Source organism: Panthera uncia, chromosome A2, assembly GCF_023721935.1.
Source record: "Panthera uncia isolate 11264 chromosome A2, Puncia_PCG_1.0, whole genome shotgun sequence".
Lineage (NCBI taxonomy): Eukaryota > Metazoa > Chordata > Mammalia > Carnivora > Felidae > Panthera > Panthera uncia.
Genome location: NC_064816.1, coordinates 1,201,494 through 1,220,993, shown reverse-complemented (window position 1 = coordinate 1,220,993; position 19,500 = coordinate 1,201,494). Strand labels below are relative to the sequence as shown.

Genomic DNA, 19,500 nt, shown 5'->3' with positions numbered 1-19,500 from the left:
GAGCGCCTCACCTTCCTTCATGTTCGCAAACCGCTCCTTCAGCTGGTGATCCACCTCAGGACCAAAGGCAAAGTTATTCACAAATATAACACTGCAAAATAATATTCCAGTTGAGTTCAACGAAGGCTCCATCCGCGCACGCGCACAGCACTCCGGGGCACACCGTGCCATGGCCTCCTCCACCAGCGCCCCAGCCTGGGGGCGGGGGGGGGGGGGGGCGACCGGGGCCCGCGGGCCAGGACGCTGAGCCCGGCTTGCTGCTGCCTCGACAACCAGGCTGCCCGCTTCCCTGGAGGAAAGGTGGACACCTGCTCGCCAGGAGGAGGCCCCTGGGGTCGAAACAGGACCGCAGAGATGTCCCCTGGGGACAGAGGCGTGAGGACACCGAGGCAGCAGGAGAGGACCCGTGGGACCAGAAGCGAAGTCGTCCCCAGGGAGGGTGTGGCTCGTCCCTTCTCCGTTCTCCCGAGTGCCTGGCCCGGACACGCCGCCCCACACCCGCCCAGGCCCGGCTCTCGCCCACGAGAGGAACTCTGACGGCCGAGCTCTACGAGCAGCATGCCGCTGGCTCATCTGAGCCCACGAGTAACTCGGCTCTGTGCGTGGTCGTGTGGCTCCTGTCTCCCTACCTAAGGGCCTCCAGGTAAAAAGTACGCCACAGCGAGAACTGGGCACAGCTGCCAGAACTGCGGACAGGGAGTTTACTTCCTCACCGGAACGTGACGGAAGACAGAGAGAGGGCCGATGGCCGTCCCCTCGCTGCTCAAGTCTTGATAGTTTAAAATTAAAAAGCCTGGAAACCTGGGGCGCCTGTGTGGCTCAGTTGGTTTAGCGTCTGACTTTGGCTCAGGTCATGATCTCACGGTTCACGAGCCCCGCGTCAGGCTCTGTGCTGACAGCTCTGTCCCCCTCTCTCTGCCCCTCCCCTGCTTACACTCTCCCGAAAAATAAATATTAAAAAAAAAAAAAAAAAAAAAAAGAAAAACACAAAAAAAGCCTGGAAACCGTCACTGCACCCAGTAGCAGAATGGTCCTGGGGAGCCTGAGCAGGGCGAGAACAGACAGCACACCCAACGGGCATTAAAGACGCAGAAGCGCCCAGGGTGCTCCCCCCACAGCGCCGCATGGAAAGAGGGCGGGTGGGACTTTAGGCCGGGGCAAAGGCGTCCCTGGGGGCTGAGAGACCGAGCCCCGACGAGAGAGCTGGGTGCGATAAGCCCTGACCGAAGAAGGGTGCTCTGAAGGCAGCCACCCTCTCATGTCTCAGAAGCCACCAGAAGCTCACTGAGGCCAGGCAAAGCAGGGGCGGACGCCCTAACGATAAGGGGGCTGCTGGGGAGGGGGCCCAGAAGCAGAGCGCCTGGGGCACGTCAGGGGATGCTCTACGGGCCCAAGGCCCGTCCTGCTCTCCCACAGGACCAGGGGCGGCGAGGCCCAGGGGGGCGGTGTGCTCGCCATGAGCTCTCACATGGCCAGCGCAACCAGAGACGGGACCCCTGGGCCTGGATGCTGCTAGCCAGCTCTCGGTGAGGATGGGGCTTCCTCTCCGCTGGAGAGCCCTCACATCCCTACCGATGGGGATGCTCATGGGGTCGGCACAAGGGGCTCAGGAAAAGAGGGAAGACTGGGCTGGCAGGGAGACCAGAGCGGACCCAGCACAGTTGGGGGACTTGTCACAGGAGCGCCACAAAGGGACACACTCTGCAAAGAGCCGCCGCCCCCCCCCCCCCCCCCCCGCCTTCTACCTGGCCCCCAGGCTCAGACGCTGGGGAACACAGGGCGGCAGGCGGTAAGCCTGCAGGAAAGGCAGAGAGGCCACACTGCCGGGTCCCCCAGACAGTGGCTGCTGCTGGCAAGGCTGGCTTGCGTCCCAGGAGACCCACACGCCGGAGACCAGAGAAGGGGCCGCAGACCCGTGTCGGGCCCAGGGCAGGCCCGTGGGCAACGCTGCAGCGTCCCAGCCGGCCGCCCTCAGGGGTCAGGGGTGCGGACAGCCAGCCCCACGGCTGGCCGGAGGGCGGGGGATGGGCAGCGGGAGCCGGGGCCCGGCCACCTCCCCACCCCCGCCCGCCCCCCTCTGCTGTAGGCGAGGGGCCGGGAGAGAAAGACAGCTCGCGCCCCATGGCCGCGGACCCTCCCCCGGGGCGCCCGCCCGGCCGGACCCTACCTTGTGTTGGCAATTCGCTCTCTCCACTCCTCCGAGAGGAAGTCGCCTCTTTCCAGCTGGAAGGAAGAGAACAGGAGCGAGGCTGGTGGGGCCTCCCTGGGCGTCGCGCCCCGCCCGCCCTGCCCTCGGAGAGAGGCTGAGATGAGCGCGGTCGCTAAAGTGGGGAGGACGTGAGACGGGGGAGGGGACGGCGGCTCCTGGGGCTACGGGACCACCCACGGTCGGTCACTGCACAGCGGCCCGGAGCAGGGATGGGGCACACACGGGACAACAAGACGGTGGGCCGGAGGCTCCAGCTACACCAGAGGACACTCGGCGGGACCGCGAGGCACGGCCGCTTCTGTTCCCACCCGCTGGCGAGGCACTCAGGAAGCGCCCCGGGGCACAGGTCTCCGCCAGGTGACAGCGTCCGCACGGCTTGCTCTCTGTAACACACAAACACCCGCCGGGGCGTCCATCTGACCCCAGGCTTGCGCCAGCTCCAGCTCGTCCGCCTGCAAGGGCCCCGAGGCACCTTCCCTCCAGCTCTCCCTGCCGCTCGCTCGCGGCAGAAGGACATGGCGACTCCGGGCCCAAGTCTGCCCGGGAGCACCCGGTTCGTGACAACCCACGCGGCCACAGCCGTGGCGTTCCACAAGCCAAGAAGCCTAACTGTATCACTCTTTGAAAAGACAGTCATCGCCGCTCCTCGGTGTCCACCGGAGAATGGAAAACACACATCTACACACGATCCCGGGCACGCGTGATCTCGGCAGCGTGAGTGATTCAGAAGAGCCAAACCGTGGAAACAACCCAAAATGTCCACCAGCGTGTCCCCACACACAGGAAGGTCCCCAGACGCGAGCAGGAGCCAGGCGCCCACCCCCGCCGCCCCGCAGACGGACCCCGAACACGCGACGCTCAGGGAGGGAACCAGACACGAGAGGCCACGCGGGGTGTGAGTCCACGTGGGTGAAACGTCCAGAACAGGCCCATCCACGGACAGGGCGGGGCTCATGGAAGCCGAGGGTTGGGGGTGACTGCCCTCACCTGCACCCCCACACACGCGGTGAGGTGACCCGGAACCCCCACCCTTCTCGTGAAGACAGCAGCCCAACGGGGCACCGGCCCCGCAGGCTCTCACAAAGGGACGGAAGAGAGACCCGAGCAGAAAAGGTCCTGCGTGCTGCTGCCCCAGGGCAATGAGGCCGTGAGCCAGGGCCCCAGGCCCGTCTTCCGGTGCACACGCGAGGAGACCGCCTAGGGCAGCATGTGGTGGATGTGCTGTGACAGCGCACGGCGTGGGGGATGGGGAGAAGGGGCGGCCACCCTAACGCGCTCTGGCACCTTGGGGGGCTGCCCACACCCCAGTCGTCCTGTCTGAACCCCCTTCCCACCTGTGGAACTTTCATGATCTGCACTCCCAAGGACAGCCCTGAGGGCCTGAGGAGTGGCTCAAGTCCGAAGTGCTTACTGTCCTGTGCCAGACAGAGCCCACCCGGGCCTGACACCTCCCTCCCCCGAGGCCGGCTCAAGAGGCCGGCCCTCAGGGGCGTCGGGACCTGGACTCCGGGGCTCCCACCACCCTCGCCGGCAGGGCTCGTGTCCCGGAGCTGTCCGTGCAGACACGAGGTTTGCGCCGAGGACCCGCTCCCCTCCTGGGGTCTGGGGTCTCTGCCCGAGCCCGGCAGACGGGCCTGCTGACCGACCCCCGGTGAGAACCTGGGCGCTGGGTCTCTACGCCCCCTGGAGACCACACCTCACGTGTCGGTTTGGGGGAATTAAGCACATCCTGAGGGACACGCCGGGAGAGGATTCTGGGAGCTTGGCCTGGTGTCCCCACCCCTGCCCCACATGCCTTTGCCCGGAGGTCATCTTGCTTCCTATCCTTTCTCTGTATAAACCACAGCCTTGGGGCTTGGGGACCACCATCTACTGAGCCCTGGGGGTCCTCCCGTAAGACCCCCACCCTCGAGGGCCCTCCTGGCACATCCCTGCCCGTAGGGTGGGGTTCTGGGAACGGACAGGGGTGCCGCAGGTGTCTCTTGCCGTGGCCAGGTCCCTGACCTCGGAGGCTGGCTCACCGTCCACAGCAGCACTGTGGAGCTTCGGCCTCACATTCCAAGCAAGGAAACAGTCGGTGTCCAGGCTCTGCCCACCCAGCCCCTGCAGGCCTGCTCCGGGCACAGGCGGGCTGCGATCATCCAAGGGCAGTGACGGGCACAGTGACCAGCTGAGCCGGCCATGCCGCTGGGCCCAGCGCTCCGGAGTTAACAGAGCTCAAAAGGACGTGCGTGGCCTTCCCGTGCGCCCCTGCCCGGGGGACCCCGAGACCTCCTTCTACAGAGAAACGGGAAGACGCGTGAGAGGGCCCCGGCACGCACAGGTGCAGAGGGTTTCAGTCCCCATGACCACCTTTCCCCGCCCTTCCCAGAAACCACTGATCCGCAGCCCCACCCCAGGCTGCTGGTTCCTCCTGGAGGAACACGTCTCCGGTGAGGGGACGAGAGCCTGCTTCCAAGAACGGAGAGACCCAGCTTGCCCCCACCCAAGGTCAGGTGGCCCTGCATGCTCCGTCATTCGACGTTCGCTAACCTGCAGCCCACCTACCGTGGGCAGCCCAACCCACAGACGGACACAGCGCAGCTCGGCAGGACGGCCAGATCCTCTCTCTCAGCAGCACCGGGTCGCCAGCAGCTCGACCCAGACCAAGACCAGAGGGGAGGTGAGCCCAGCGTGGGGCTCCGGCTGACCCGGCCAAGGAGGAAGCCGCAGGCACCACGGCGCCCAGCCACCCCGAGGGCCACACGGCATTGCCCGCCGGCAGCACTGGGCCGTCCTGACGCGGACAGGCCCGGAGGGGCGGCCGGCACCCAGAGGGAGGCCCCGCACACTTCCTAGAGAGGCACCTGCCCACGAGGGCACAGGCCGGTCCATAAAGACTCTGGCACCTTCCCCACGTGGCACTTCCACGAGGCCACGGGCACCCCAGGTACCAGACTCTCAACGCACGACACCTGCTGTGCGCCAGGCCCACCGCCAGGTGCCAGCAGCAGGCGGGTCTCACCATGAACTGTGTGATGGGGGCCCCGGGGGCTGGACAGAGCACCTCCCAGGCGGAAGGGACGGAGGGGGTGCCCTGAGGTCAGACAGACGCGCAGACAGAAGCCAAGCAGAAGGGTGGGGGGGAGCGGCTCTGACAGGAGGGCTGCATGGAGGGGTCAGGGGGGCCCGGCGCCTGGCAGCTGCTGGGCTGCAGGACGGGGGTGGGGGTGGGGGTGGGGGTGCCGAGGCTGGCAGGGTGAACCCTGGCTGGGCGGCGCCTCTGTGGTGGCGGGAGGGGGACCGAGGCGGCCGCCCAGGGAGCCTTGGCCCGGAGAAGCACACTGGGCTATTTTTAGACTCCCACTGGCTTTGTTTCCTCTTCAGTCCGTAAGTAACGGGAGCGGGGCTCCGTCCGCCAACCAGGACGCCTGGTCGAAGCCACAGAAAGCTGGCAGGCTGGCCTCGCCAGACCCAGGACACAAGTTCCCGCCAGATCTGGGCGCTCACGGTCGGCACAAATCCACCACACCCTGCTGGAGCTGGGCCGCGTGGAGGCCGGCAACAGAACGCCAGGGGCACGGCCAGCCGCTCGTCCACGCACCACTCCGAGGCCGTGCCCCAGCGTCCTTCCAGCCAAATCCCATTCCCAGCCCCTTCGCTGGGGCCCCGACAGGGCTGACGAGTGCGGGAGGAACGAGAGCCCCTCCTGTGTGCCAACCACCGCGCCACAAGGCCCTGACGCGCCACCGACTCTGGATGGGGACGGGAGGAAGCGGAGAGGGGAGGTGGGGGGAGCGGAGGCCCGCCCGGGGTGCGCAGCGCCCCCAGCCTCACCCCTGTCTCTTACTCCAGCCGTGAGGAACACGCCAGAGGCTAAAACCAGGCTCCGGACAGAGTGCCGGAGGCCGTGCACGGATCAACGCCAGCCGTTTCTGGGAAATCTCGGAACCTTCACGCTGTGGGCTGCAGCTGCCTGACCCCGTCACCAGAAACAGGAAGCGTTTGAAAACTTGAAAAGCTAGGGCACCCGGTAGCTCGGTCAATGAGCGTCCGACTCTCGGTTTTGGCTCAGGTCACGATCCCAGGGTCGTGGGACGGAGCCCCGGGTCAGGCTGAGCACAGAGCCTCCTTAAGATGCTCTCTCCCTCTGTCCCTCTCCCCTGTTCGTGTTCCAAGCTAAAATTTTAAGACACAAAAACGAAATAAAACAATTTAGGAAGTCACAGCTTTAGGAAAACGATAAGCCATTTGGGAACACAGCCGGCGTTAACAGCAGATACGGGGACCGTGCGGGAAGAAGTTCCCTGGAAACAGACCCACTGGACCCACCGCGCACTCAGCCCGGATAGCAAACACCAGGGGACCTCAGACACAGGGGCACAGGAGGAAGGCTGGACTGCTCGCCTTTCACGGAGGGGAGAAAACTCCGGAAGAAATCCCACCGGGAGACAGGATGGGCAAGTCCTGGCCCAAAAGGAGCAGAAGGGCACCTCCCCACTACGAGGCCGGCCTCACCCTGACACCAGAACCAAAGATGTTCCACAGGAAGGAAAATGGGTCGATATCTCTCAAGGACACGGGAGCGCCCCGGAAACCCGACACAGCGCGTGGAAACGACCGCGCGCCACGACCGAGTGGGATCTGCCCTGGCGGGAGGGCTGGCTCCGCTCACCACGTCAACGGGCCAAAGAAAGAGCACAGGCTCACGCCAGACGCACAGAGGGCCTCCATGACGAAGCCTCTCAACAAAATAAGGCAGAGGAGAACCACGTCAGCTTGATAAAGGGCGCCCACGGGACACCTGCAGACGCACATCGTCTCCACGGTGAGGAACCCGAAGCTTTCCCGATACCATCAGGACCAGGGCAAGGGGGCCGCTCTCTCTTCGTGACAGCGTCCTGCACACGTCTGCCGCCACGCCGGCGTGCCCAGCAAGACAGACCTACGGGACGCAGGTTGAGAAGGAAGGCGTAAAACCGCCTGTGTTCACAGACGACAGGGTCAAAAGAATCCAGAGAACAAACCAACAAACAAACCTGGAACTAACCAGCCGTTACGGCAACAGTCACGGAGTAAGGGTATTGCTGCCCGCGAACAAACCACACACAAAGGTCAGCTGCCTTCCTATCAACGGGCAACGAACAAGTGGAACCGGAGGCTAAAAAGACCTTCACGTAAGCACCGAGACAGACAGACTCAGGCATGACCTTAACGGAACGTGTAGGACGCCCGCACGAGGCTCAGTACAAGACCCTGGTGAACGACCTCAACGAAGAAGTCAGCAGACGGACGGAGAGTCCCCGTGTGAGGGCAGGAAATACCGTCAAGATGTTGGTTCCTCCCGACCCAACGTGCACATGCACACGCTCCCCCCGGCCCCGAGCCGGCGTGCTCTGTGACGGGCGCCCACAGACGGACTCCCGGGTTTATCTGGACAAGGCAAAGACAAGCGTCACGTCACGGGACGGCCGGGCGCTGCGGGGGCGCAGACGCAGTCCAGAGCCACGGGAACGCGGACGGCACGGGCTGGTGAGGGAGGCGGACAGCGGGACAGGACGGACGGCCAGAAACACGCAACTGGCGTGCGACACGCCTCACGGGCAGAGCACCGGGGCGAGGGCAGACTGCAAGGACGGGGCCCGCGTGCCCGGAAAGGATCCGGGAGCCGACCTCACACCTCACAGCTCTACACGTCAAGCACGGAACACGGAACTCCCCAGAACGCCCAGAAGGTACCGAGGAGCAGGGGCGGGTGACCTTGGTTTGGGGAGTGCCTTTCCCACGCTGCAGCAGAGGCACGAGCGGGAAAGCGGCAGCTGTCAGGCGGTGCTAAGGGAGAGGGAGCCTCCCCGCCTCCAGCCCCCACCACGCCCCAGCCTGTCATCTCGTGACCAATCCTCACTCCCTAACACGAGCAGCTCAAAGCCCACGCCCCACGACGGCCCGCTTGGGGCCGGTGACTACGGAGAGGGAAAGAAGTGAACACGAACGGAGGGGCAACGGGGCCCCCACCGCAGAGCCAAGTGGACCTCAGCGATCGGGGCCTCGACCTCTGGGTACGTGCAGGCGATGACCTGGGATGAGAGGAGGAGTCAAAGATGCGGTTTAGACACACTCCGTCTGGGCCATCCCTGCGGCAGCCCGGTGCGGGGAGACTACAGGGCAGCGGTGTGTCCACGGCAAGAGAGAGAGTGACGGACGGAGTCACGGGCCCAGACACACATTTCGAGGTGTGATGCAGGTGCCCGGGCGGAGGCAGACGGAGGCCAGGGGCCTCGAACCCTGGCCAAGGAGCCTGGGCATCGACAGGCGGGGCCGAGCAACGGAGGCCGAGGGGCGGCAGCCGGGAGAGCCGGGGGCGCGTGCGGCCCCAAAGCCGAGCCTTGCCAGGAGGGACTCACGGGCGGGGTCACGAACCGCCACGAAGGCAAGGAGAAGGTGCCCCAGAGCGGGCCAGCGGGCGAGGGAAGAGGCCGTCCCACCCACACCCCACGGCCCAGCCTCGCACCGCTGCCGGCACGGACATGTGCCCAACACCCAAGGAGGGCTCCCCGAGAGCCCGCAGGGGCCTGGAGACACACGCACGACGAACTCCGTTCAGCGGCCGGGGGAGAGGAGAGCCGCCCCCGTTCTCGGACGGCAGGCGCAGGGGCCGCAGCCCCCGGGCAGCCCAGAGAGGGTGGAAGAGACCGGAGAGGGAGGCGGCGCTCCGGTGACGACACGCGCGCCCCACGCAGGGCCGGGACAGGCAGGGAGGGCGTCCCGTCCCGGGAGGGGAGAAGAACGGCGGGTCAAGGGGGAGGAAGAGGCACACAAATGGAGCTGGGTCGGTAGCCGCAGGGGCATGGAGCGATGGCACTCACTGTGTATTCTGCATGCTTTTTTCCATACCATTTCATCCACTTCCTGAACTCTCGGTCCATGGTCTGCAAGGGAACGACCACACAGCCGTCAGCGGCTCCCCATGGCCCCTCCCTACCCCCGCGAGACGAGCGGGGGGCCGCCCGTGGACCAGGCCTCAACACGACCCCTTTGACAAGCAGCCCCGGGACAGCCCGGGGCCTGCAGAGTCCACGGGTCCGGACCACACACCCTAAAGGGGTTTCCGAAGACAGAGGCGCTGCCCCCACCCCACTGGCCCCTCCCCGGGCAGCCGCCTCTGGAGGGCACGGGCCGCCCTGTGGGGAGCACACGGAGACCCGCCTTGTTCTGTCCTCTCTCTGTGCCCCGCAGGTCATGGCCAACAGGAGCCAGACCCTGCACCCTACTCCAGGGTCACTCACCTCCGCGTACTTGGCTGGGATGTCGGCTTTCTCCACGCCGTAGTGATGTTTGCAGTTGGTGGCCGCGGCCACCTGGAGCACGACCTGGCCCACTCCTTCAGAGACAAACACAGAGACAGAGAGACAGAGAGGAGGAGGGGGAGGGGGAGAGGGAGAGAGAAGGAGGGAGGAAGAGAAAGAGGGAGGGAAAAAGAGGGAGGAGAAGGAGGGAGAGAAAGAGAGGGAAAGAAAGAGAGGAAGAGAGAGAGAGGAAGAGGGAGGAAGGGAGGGAGGGAGGGGGGAGAGAGAGGGAGGAAGGGAGGGAGAGGGCGGGAGACAGAGAGGGAGGGGGAGGGAGCAAGAGGGAGGGAGGGGGAGAGAGAGGGAGACAGGGGGAAGGGAGAGACGCTGTCACAGACGCGCGGCCCCTGGGTCAGAGGCACGACCTACCCCTGGTGCTGCCCACGGGGATCAGCAGGCAGAGGCCACAGGCTCTCCCAAGTCACTGAGGACATTCTAGGGACACAGACCCTGAGCTGAGCCCCCACCCGCGGACGGGACGGCCGTCTCGCTCACACTGCCTCACACACACACGCCACCGCACGGCCCCCACGTCAGGACGCTGTTCTCCTGAGACCTAAGCGATCCGCGAGACACGGCTCCACGAGACGCGGGAGCACCCCGAAGGCTCCGGCCACCCGAGCCCACCCCCGTCGGCGCCACGGTGTGGCGGGGGCGGGCTCTGACGCAGGGCCCCGTGCACCAGAGACAGGCTCTCCGGACCGTGCATCCCGACGAGTGGGCCGCACGCACGCAGGCCCAGCCGTCCAGGTCTCAAGAGGCCACGGGGGCTTGCCGCGAGGGGCTGCGGGCAGCAGGGGGTGGTGACCGAGCCACCCGCTCTGCCTCCGGGGGCCAGGGAGGCGGCGTGCTGCCCGCACGGGCTGCCCGCACTCACCGCTGCCCAGGTCCACAAACAGGTCGTCCTCGGTCATCTTGATCTCGTCGATCATCTGCGCGACCAGGTCAAAGGAGGTCTCCCCGTACACCTCCGGGGAGAAGGGCTCGTAGTTGTTGAGCTTCTCGGGGTCCGTCACCGAGTGGTTATACACCTGCTGCAGGATGTGCCGCAGGAGCCCATTGGACGGCCGGGTGTTCAGTTTCATGGGCTGAGTGGTCCCCTTCCACTAGGGCGTCAAAGGGAGCACGTCACGAGTGACCGTCCTCCCAGCACCGCGGACTCCGCCCGAGCCGGCTAAAGGCTCACACGCATGTGTCGTCCTGGGCGCCACACCCCTCAGGAGACGACAGAGGCCGCTAGCCGTGTGGGCCCCGCAGCCCTGGCCTCAGAGCTCCGCCCTTACCCGAGAGCCTGGCTGGGCAGAGAAGTGGGCCGGGAGCCGCAAAAAGGGCTAGCGCCTTGTGGGCCCCTGTTAGGGCCCCATGGCCGGGACCTCTGCCTCGGGGACAGGAACTGGGCCCGGAGGGGCAGTGGGTCCTCTGACCCCTCACAGCCCACCCCCTTCCGACGCACAGCAGCTGCCCTTCAGCCACCTGCAGCCATGACTGGGGCACAGAGCACCCCCGAGGACCTTCCCACCTAGAGACACAGGGCGGCCAGGAGCCAGGCCACCACTGTGCGGGGGACCGGAGGCCGCATGGCCCGGCCCAAACCTCAGGCCCCGCCTCCTGCCCAGGACAAAACTGAGGCAGAGGGGTGGGGGTGCCACACAGCTGACCCCAGAAAAACCTCTATGAGCCCCAGGCCCTTTGCACAGGAGGCCCGAGGCCTGACCATACTCGACTGACTCAGCATCCCCCTCCCCCATCACTGCTACTAACGGGGATGACTGCCCTGTCCCAGGCCCCGGTGCCACAGGGGGGTCAGCAGGCAGAGGCCACACACCCCACCACAGTGGGCTGTCACCCCACCACAGCCTCCCCCACAGCAAGGCTCCTGCCGGAGAGCCCCCACCCAGACCAAGAGCCCACGCTGTCCGGACAGCAGAACATCCTTGGAAACAGGAGTGACGCGCTCTTTGGAACTGCCTCCGCAGCCTGGCCCGGCCTGGCTATCTCTGTTCTTTGCCAGGTGAGGCCTCCTAAGGCCCCAGCATGGTGGGTGAGCAAAGCGAGGACAGAGCCTCAGGCCTCTCCCCAGTCAGAATGTCCTAGGAGGGCGGGGAGATGCTCACAACACTGCTGGCTGAGGGGCAGGAGAAGCCCCGGGAAGCTCCTCAGCGTGTCCGCCTGTCACAGTCTGCGGAGACGGGGCGCCAGAGGGAAGGTACGCGTGCGCCCGGGCCTGGGGACGACCGCTGGGCACGCAGGGCCCGAGGACGCACCCCACCCCCGACAGCAGCTCCCCAGACCCAAGCCACATTCGTGCGCCCCTGCAGACGCCTCTCAAGGAAGCCCACGCTCCAGGTGGCCTGAAGGCTCTGGGAGGTGTGTGGTTAAAACCACCCGGGGAGCGTGAGGGCAGCCGGGTCGGGCAGCCCAGCACAGGCCCCAGGCAAGGAGCCGAGCGTGGGGGGAGGGCAGAGGCCACCTACCAGCTGGTGGATGCTGTCGATGGCGCGGTTGTACTTATCACAGAGCCTCTGCATGCTCTCGAAGCTGGAAGGCAAGGGAAAGGCTCCGGTCACGGAGGAGCTCGGAACGAGCCTGGGGGCCCAGCCGGCCTCTCGGGAGGGACAGCCCACGGCCAGGCAGAGCCAGCCCGCCCCCCGGTGGGCAGGCAGAGGACTCGGGCCCCCAGGAGAACCGCGCGTGGGCGACGAGGCCGAGCCAACAGTCTGGGGCTGAGACAGTCTTGGGCCACGTGCCGCGTGCTTGGGGCGGCCTGCGGAGGCCGAGGCTCCCGGGTCAAACCCAAGGTCAACGGCGCGTCCAGCAGGCGTTAGGTGAGGAGGTGAGGAGCCCAGCACAGACTTCACGTCGCGCTGTGGGCAGGACCCGGGCCGGCCGTCGCTGCCCCCGGGGCCGGACAGCAGTCCCATCTGACCTGCCAGCAGGACCCACTGCCCCGCCGGGCTGTGCACCGGCCCCACACGGTCTTCCTTCCCTGGCCGGAAGCAGCCCCCGCCTCGGCCCTAACTTGATGGGTTTGGGGACCACCCGGCGGCAGCAAGGGCCCCCTGACTCTCCTGGGCACCGCCCAACACTGGCCTCTGCAGAAAGCTTCCAGCACTTTCCAAGACATAGGTAGCACGTGTTAGATGCCTGAGGACAACCGGGCTGGGAGTCTGTCGTTGAGACTAGACTCTCCCAAACCCCACCATTTTTACTTCAAGTATGACTTTCAGTGAAATCCTCTAACCCAGGAGCCGCCCCCACCCCCCACCCAGGGCTGACTCTGCCTCCAGGGGACACTGCGTGACACCTGCGGATGCTCCCGACATCGACAGGGTGGGGCCAGGGACGCTGCTCAGCCTGCGACAGGGCCCGGGACGCCCCACAGAGGACGAGACCCGCTTGGTGTCAGCGGTGCGGAGGGGACGTGCTCCAAGCGTCTGCCCCAAACCGGAGGGGGAGTCAGCGGCTCTTCCTACAACACCCACAAACGCACACAGAGCAAGGAGGCTTCCCGCCCCGAGCAGGACACCAGGAGCCTGGGAGAGGAGCCTCCACACCCAGGGCACGGGAAGCGATGGCCGCACCGTGTACACCCCGGGCTTCCTGCCCCAGGCCTCCCTGCGTCTTCACCGACCGCCTGCCCCTCATCCTCGGCCGCGCCCCAGACCGGCCCCCCCAGTGTCCACTCGCAATCTTTCCTAAGCCACCTGGACACGGAAGGGAAAACCACCTTGAAGGAAAACCATCCTTAAAAACCCTGGCCGGGCACAGAGCAAATGCCTACTGTCCAAGGGTCAGCGCCCGTCCGCACCCTCGCCCTGGGATCGGGAGGGGCGCACCCCAGTCCTCGGCCGGGCCCCTGCTGCCAGAGCCCAGGGCCTGGGCGCTCGGGACGACGGAGGGTGAGCACAGCCCCTTCCTTGCTTCTCAAATGCTGAGCTGATCAGGGAACGGGGTACGGGGCCAGGGCTGGCTCAGGCTGGAAGAGTGAGGCCAGGTCAACGACAGTGGGGTGCCGGGCCCCGCGAGGGGCTTCGGGGCTCCTCGGGGCCCAGCTATCGTGCCCGCAGGTGACCCAGTCCTCCGGACAGACCGCAGGCCGCTTTCCAGCCTGCCCAGAGCTGAAGCGGCAGGAGTGGGGAAGAAGAGAAACAAACAACTCCAGGCAGGCATTCCAGAGCCGGCCCCGCCCTTCCCCGCCCACAGGACTCTCCCCATCCGGATGTGCCCGCGGGGAAACTGCCAGAAGCTGCCAGAGGGTGAACCCCAGAGACCCTGCCTGGAGCCGGGCCGGCACCCGAGGCCGGGGAGGCCCGTGCTGAGGCGCCGCCGGCGGTGGCCGCAGAGAAGGCAGCGCCCGCCAGCCTGGGCCGGCCCCGCTCACGCCAGGGGCAGCGCCCGCAACGCGCCCCTCCCAATCGCGTCCTCCGGTGTCTGATCAACGTTTCCCGCCAACAAAACCTCACGGAGGCGCCAGCCAACCCTGACAGGGAGTCTCAGACCAGAGAAGAGCCAGTCTGCGCCCCGCGCAGGCGGGCGGACCGCTCGGCAGAGCTCGGCTCACCTTTTGGTGTCGTAGTCGATTAAAACGTAGTTCTCCATAGCGAGCTTGAGGTCCGGGATCTCTTCGCAGACCCACCTGAAACACAAGTGTAGACACAGCGGTGAAGAGTGTTACCATTGTCTATTTTCCACTCTCAACGGTCTTAAACACGGTTTACTCTCGAATACTGAAGACAAAAACAAGAACAAATTCTCATTACCGAACTCAAAATGCACAAAGGGAAAGGGAGGCATCACTTCAGAACAAATCGCGTAACGTTAAGGACGAGGTTGTGACACACACGCTTCCGTGGCTTCAGTCGGTGTCGCCTACGGGGGGGGGGGTGGGGGGTGGTAACTGGGCGGCTGGAAGCGGGCCTGCTCAGGTCAGAGCTTGAAAAGCAGCGGGTGGACTGAGGGTTAAAGGCAACTATTTTTCTCTTAAGTTTGTTTATTTATTTTGAGAGAGAATGAGTGGGGTAGGGGCAGGAACAGAGAGAGAGAGGGACAGAGAGAATCCCAAGCAGGCTCCACGCCGACAGAGCAGGGCTCGACCTCATGAACCATGAGATCACGATCTGAGCGGACATCCAGAGTCAGACTGAGCCACCCAGAGGCCCCTAAAGGCAACTATTATCTCACGAGTTAACTGATCGCAAGACAAGGGGGTTTCTTCAACAAACAGGGGGGAGCCTACAGATTAAAAGGGGCACAAAAATACGCCAACGAACCCTAAGATACGGCCCTTGTTGAATCATGATGCAACGCTGACAGAAAGTCAAGGGAGAAGTCACTGCTGTAGACCTTACAAAACACTGACGTTATGATTTCAAACTGACGTGAAATGAACAAATTCCTTGAAACACACAAATAACCAAGACCTGACACGCCTAAGAACAAGTGACACCAATGAGGCTGGCCTTACCCCGGTGCCCAAACCAGAGGGAGACAAAGCCTCGTAAAGCAAACTCCGGGTAGAAAAAGGAAATCGACGGGCCAATTTCCCTCATGAAGGCAGACACAAAAATCCTCTACAAATATTAGCCGACAGGTTAGCAAGCCGTGTCAGTCAACTGAGCACCTGACTCCTGATCTCAGCTCAGGTCACCATCCCAGGATCGTGGGCTCCAGCCCCGAATCGGGCTCCACAGTCAGCATGGAGCCCGCTTGGGAGGGATCCATCCATCCTCTCTCTCTCCCTCTCTCTCCCCCCTCTGTCCCTCCCCACAAGACCCCCTCAGGCTCACAGTCCCCAGGGCCAGCGGGGCACGCCCGCCTCCAAGCATCAACTACCCCGTGCTCTCTCAGACCCAGGGAGCAACCTCTCCGTGGCGCAGTCCGTTCGGCAGCACACGTGGTTGATGTCAGGAGACCCGAGGGTACAGGAAGGTGTGCACCCTGCAGCGGCCACCAGACGGGCGGTGCGACACTGAGGACCCCAGAAGGGCAGGGACAGGTGAAAGACACTTCCCTCCAGTACTCAGTACAGACTCCGGCCAGCAGCACAGGGCAGGAAAAAAAAAAACAGCACAAAGACTAGAAACGCAACAACAAAACATCTCTATTCACAGGCACACAATTTAACACACAGACTAACCTAAGGAATTTACATAGGAACTTCTAGAACTCAGGTGGATTGAGCAAGGTCAGAAGACATGGGGTCAATGGGCAAAAATGAAGTCTATTTGCATATGTCAGCAACAAAGAATTTTGAAATGAATTTTTTTAATGCCGTTTAAAATACCAGTAAAAGCTAAATACCCAGGGATGATTGTTTTTTAATGTTTACTTATTTATTTTGAGAGAGAAAGAGAGTGAACTCACGAGCAGGGGAGGGGCAGAGAGGGAGAGTGTGTGCTCAGGAGGGGTGGAGAGACAGGGAGAGAGAGAATCCCACGGAGGCTCCAACCTGCCAGCACAGAGCCCGATGTGGGGCTCGAACTCACAACCCTGAGATCATGACCTGAGCTGAAATCAAGAGTCAGCCGCTTAACCGACTGAGCCACCCAGACGCCCCCCTCCCCCAGGAATAACTTTAATGAAAGATTTGTAAGACCTCCACACTGACAACTGTAAGACACTGCTGAGCAAACGTAAAGACGAGAAAAGGGAAACTCTGCTCACAGAAGACTCCACGTTGTTAAAATGGCCCTTCCCCCAAAAGCAAACCGCCAACTCCAGAGTGGTGCCCAGTGCAAGCCCAGCAACTTTTGGAGAAGCGGACGACCTGGTTGTAAAATTGACACACAGGGTGCCTAGGGGGCTCAGTCAGTTAAGCGTCCAACCCTTGACTTCAGCTCAGGTCATGATCTCACGGATCACGGGTTCAAGCCCCGCGTCAGGCTCCGCGCTGACAGCATGGAGCCTGCTTGGGATTCTCTCTCCCTCCCTCTCTCTCCCTGCTCCTACCCTGCTTGCGTGCACTCTCTCCCTCTCTCTCTCTCAAAATAAATAAATAAACCTTAAAAAAAATCTGATACACTGAAAACTTCCTCCAGTCAAGATGCCATTAAAACCACAAGCAGCTACACTATGTGTAATGAAGTATCTCACGAGGCACTCACAGCCAGAATACGTCAAGAATTCTCACAACTCAGCAAGGACAACGCAAACAACTCGATCTCAAAAAACAGCACTGGGGCGTCTGGGTGGCTCAGTCAGTCAGGTGTCCAACTCTGGCTCTGGTCATGATCTCATGGTTTGGGGTTTCAGGCCTGGCATGGGCCTCCCGACAGCTCAGAGCCTGGAGCCTTCTTCAAATTCTGTGTCTCCCTCTCTCTGCCCCTCCCCTGCTCAAGCTCTGTCTGTCTCTCTGTCTCTCTCTCTCTCAAAAATAAACATAAAAAGAGGCACCTGGGGGGCTCAGTCGGTTAAGCGTCCAACCGGCTCAGGTCATGATCTCACGGTTTGTGGGTTCGAGCCCCGCGTCGGGCTCTGTGCCGACAGCTCGGAGCCTGGAGCCTGCTTCGGATTCTGTGTCTCCCTCTCTCTCTGCCCCTCCCCTGCTCACACTCTATCTCTCTCTCAAAAAATAAACATTAAAAATTTTTTTTAAAAAACATAAAAAAGAAAAAAGGCAGCACAAACTCTTCTGTCATAAAAGAAACCAGGGGCGCCTGGGTGGCTCAGTCGGTTGAGCGTCTGACTTCGGCTCAGGTCATGATCTCGCGGTTCGTGAGTTCAAGTCCCTCACTGGGCTCTGTGCTGATGGCTCAGAGCCTGGAGCCTGCTTCGGATTCTGTGTCCTCTCTGCCCCTTCCCTGCTCATGCTCTGTCTCTCAAAAATGAATAAAGGTTAAAAAAAACAATTAAAAAAAAAAAAAGAGAAAGAACCCAGAGCTCCTCAGAGATGTTGCTGATTCGAAGGTTTGGAACATGGGAGATTTCAGGTGACTCCAGAGCATCTTTGGTTCTAGAAAACAAGGATGTGCTCAGGAAGGCAGGGGGCATGCCAAAGGGACACGGGACGAACCGGAGAGCCCTCGGTGGCCAGCACAGGAACAATGTGAAACAAGGTTGTAACAGCAGGAGTGCATCACAGCTCATGGGATGAAACATGAAAACGGAGTTCTGATTAACAGCCGAGGAGAGGATGAGGCCTAGAACACAGCAGTCAGCAGTGGCGGCAGGTGAGGTCCACCTGTGGTGCGGAAGTCCAAGTGGAACCGTGATCTCTGCACAGTTCCCCAGGACCTCACCCGAGGTATGTATTAATTAGAAAGGGGGAAACGGTAACTACACCCCAGAGAAGCCTGGTGGACGCCACCTCAACCGGGTGGTCAAGCCTAACGTCACTCCACAGTAAGGCAGAATCAGAGGCCGGGTGCCTCTCGCGGCACTGAGGCTCTTACCAGGAATGGACGCTTTTTGTCACAACCGTTTTCCACACCTGTTCCACATTATTCAGAAGCAGGCCACAAATGTTACCAGTGTGTCCCTCACAAATACGTCAGCATTCCTCCTAAAAGTGACAGACTGTTTCTTTCAACATAACTACAATGCTGTGGGCGCACCTAGTAAAAACAACATCAGGAATAGTAAGGAATTTCCTCAAATTCATACAGCGCATCTGTGAAAAACCTACAGCTTACGTCATCTCCGTGAGGAAAGGCTGAAGGGCCTAGTCACCTCAATAAGACCAGGGAAAAGAGATAAAATCATGAAGACTGAAAGGAAGAAGTAAAACTGTCCCTACTCAGAGATGATATAATTATTTCTTACAGCAAATCCTAATAAATCTACCAATCAAGTACCAGAATCAATAAATTTAGCAAAAGATCATGGTTAATGTATGAAAATCAATTGTGTTCTTTCTTATGAGCAGCAGGTAACTGGAAAATAAAATTTAACACAGAATCCCATTTACAGTGGTGCCCAAAGCTTAACTGCCTGAGAACAAATCTAACAAAAGGCGTCCACGACCCCACACTAAAATAACAGAGGGCTGTTAGAGAAACACGAAAAGACCTAAGTAAGTAGAAAGATATACCATGTTCATGGATTGAAAGACCCAATACTGGAAAATGCAACAGCAAATCTTTCGAAACGACCTATGGATTCAATGCAATTCCTAACAAAACTATGCAAAAACCAACAAGCTGATTCTAAAATTGATATGGAAATGTGGGGCACCTGGGTGGCTCAGTCGGTTACGTGTCCAACTCTTGACTTTGGCTCAGGTCATGATTTCACGGTTCGTGAGTTCGAGCCCCACGTCGGGCTCCGTGCTGATTCTGCTTGGGATTCTGTCTCTCCCTCTCTCTCTAACCCCTCTCCCACTTACTCTCTCAAATAAATGAAAACAAACTTTAAGATAAAATGTACATGGAAATGCAAAGGAGGTAGAATAACCAAAACAATGTTTTAAAAGAAGACAAAGAGAGAAATTACTCCACCCACTTCCAACACTTACTATACAGCTAAGTAACCAAGGTCTTCTTTGGCCAAAGGACACACATGGGGGTCAGTGAAACAGAACCAAGTCTATAAATAAACCAACTCCTACACTGTCAACTGACTTTTGCAAAGGCGACAAGGGTATTTCATAGAGAAAGGACAGTGTCATTAACAATGGTGCTGGAACCAGTGGACATCCACATGCAAAATAATAAACTTTCAACGCATACACTGTACCACATGTAAAAATTCCCTCAAGATGGATGAAAAGATTTAAAAAGAAAACCTAAACTGTAAAACTTCTAGAAAACATACAAGAAAGCCCTTGTGAGCTCAAGGGCAAATATTTAGGCAATATTTAGGCAAATATTTCTTAAGAGGCAAAAAACACAACTTATGAAAGAAAAATGTGAACGAGTCGAACTTTTATTAAAAATTAAGCTATTGGGGAGCCTGGGTGGCTCAGTCAGTCGGTTAAGTGTCCAACTTAAGCTCAGGTCATGATCTCGCGGTCCTGAGTTCGAGCCCTGC

At 61.2% G+C, this 19,500-nt stretch overlaps 1 protein-coding gene across 3 annotated transcripts in view; it reads right to left on the bottom strand.

The window, feature by feature from the left end:
• Positions 1-19,500, bottom strand: part of DOT1L (DOT1 like histone lysine methyltransferase) — a 61,038-nt gene that overhangs the window by 21,232 nt on the left and 20,306 nt on the right. For all 3 annotated transcript variants that reach the window (XM_049639557.1, XM_049639559.1, XM_049639558.1), the window contains exons 3-9: positions 14,096-14,170; positions 12,009-12,072; positions 10,412-10,640; positions 9,475-9,569; positions 9,055-9,117; positions 2,168-2,223; positions 12-91 (exon numbers count right to left, since the gene is read on the bottom strand). In XM_049639557.1, coding sequence (XP_049495514.1) covers positions 12-91; positions 2,168-2,223; positions 9,055-9,117; positions 9,475-9,569; positions 10,412-10,640; positions 12,009-12,072; positions 14,096-14,170 — 662 coding nt within the window. The remainder of the gene's footprint in view (positions 1-11; positions 92-2,167; positions 2,224-9,054; positions 9,118-9,474; positions 9,570-10,411; positions 10,641-12,008; positions 12,073-14,095; positions 14,171-19,500) is intronic.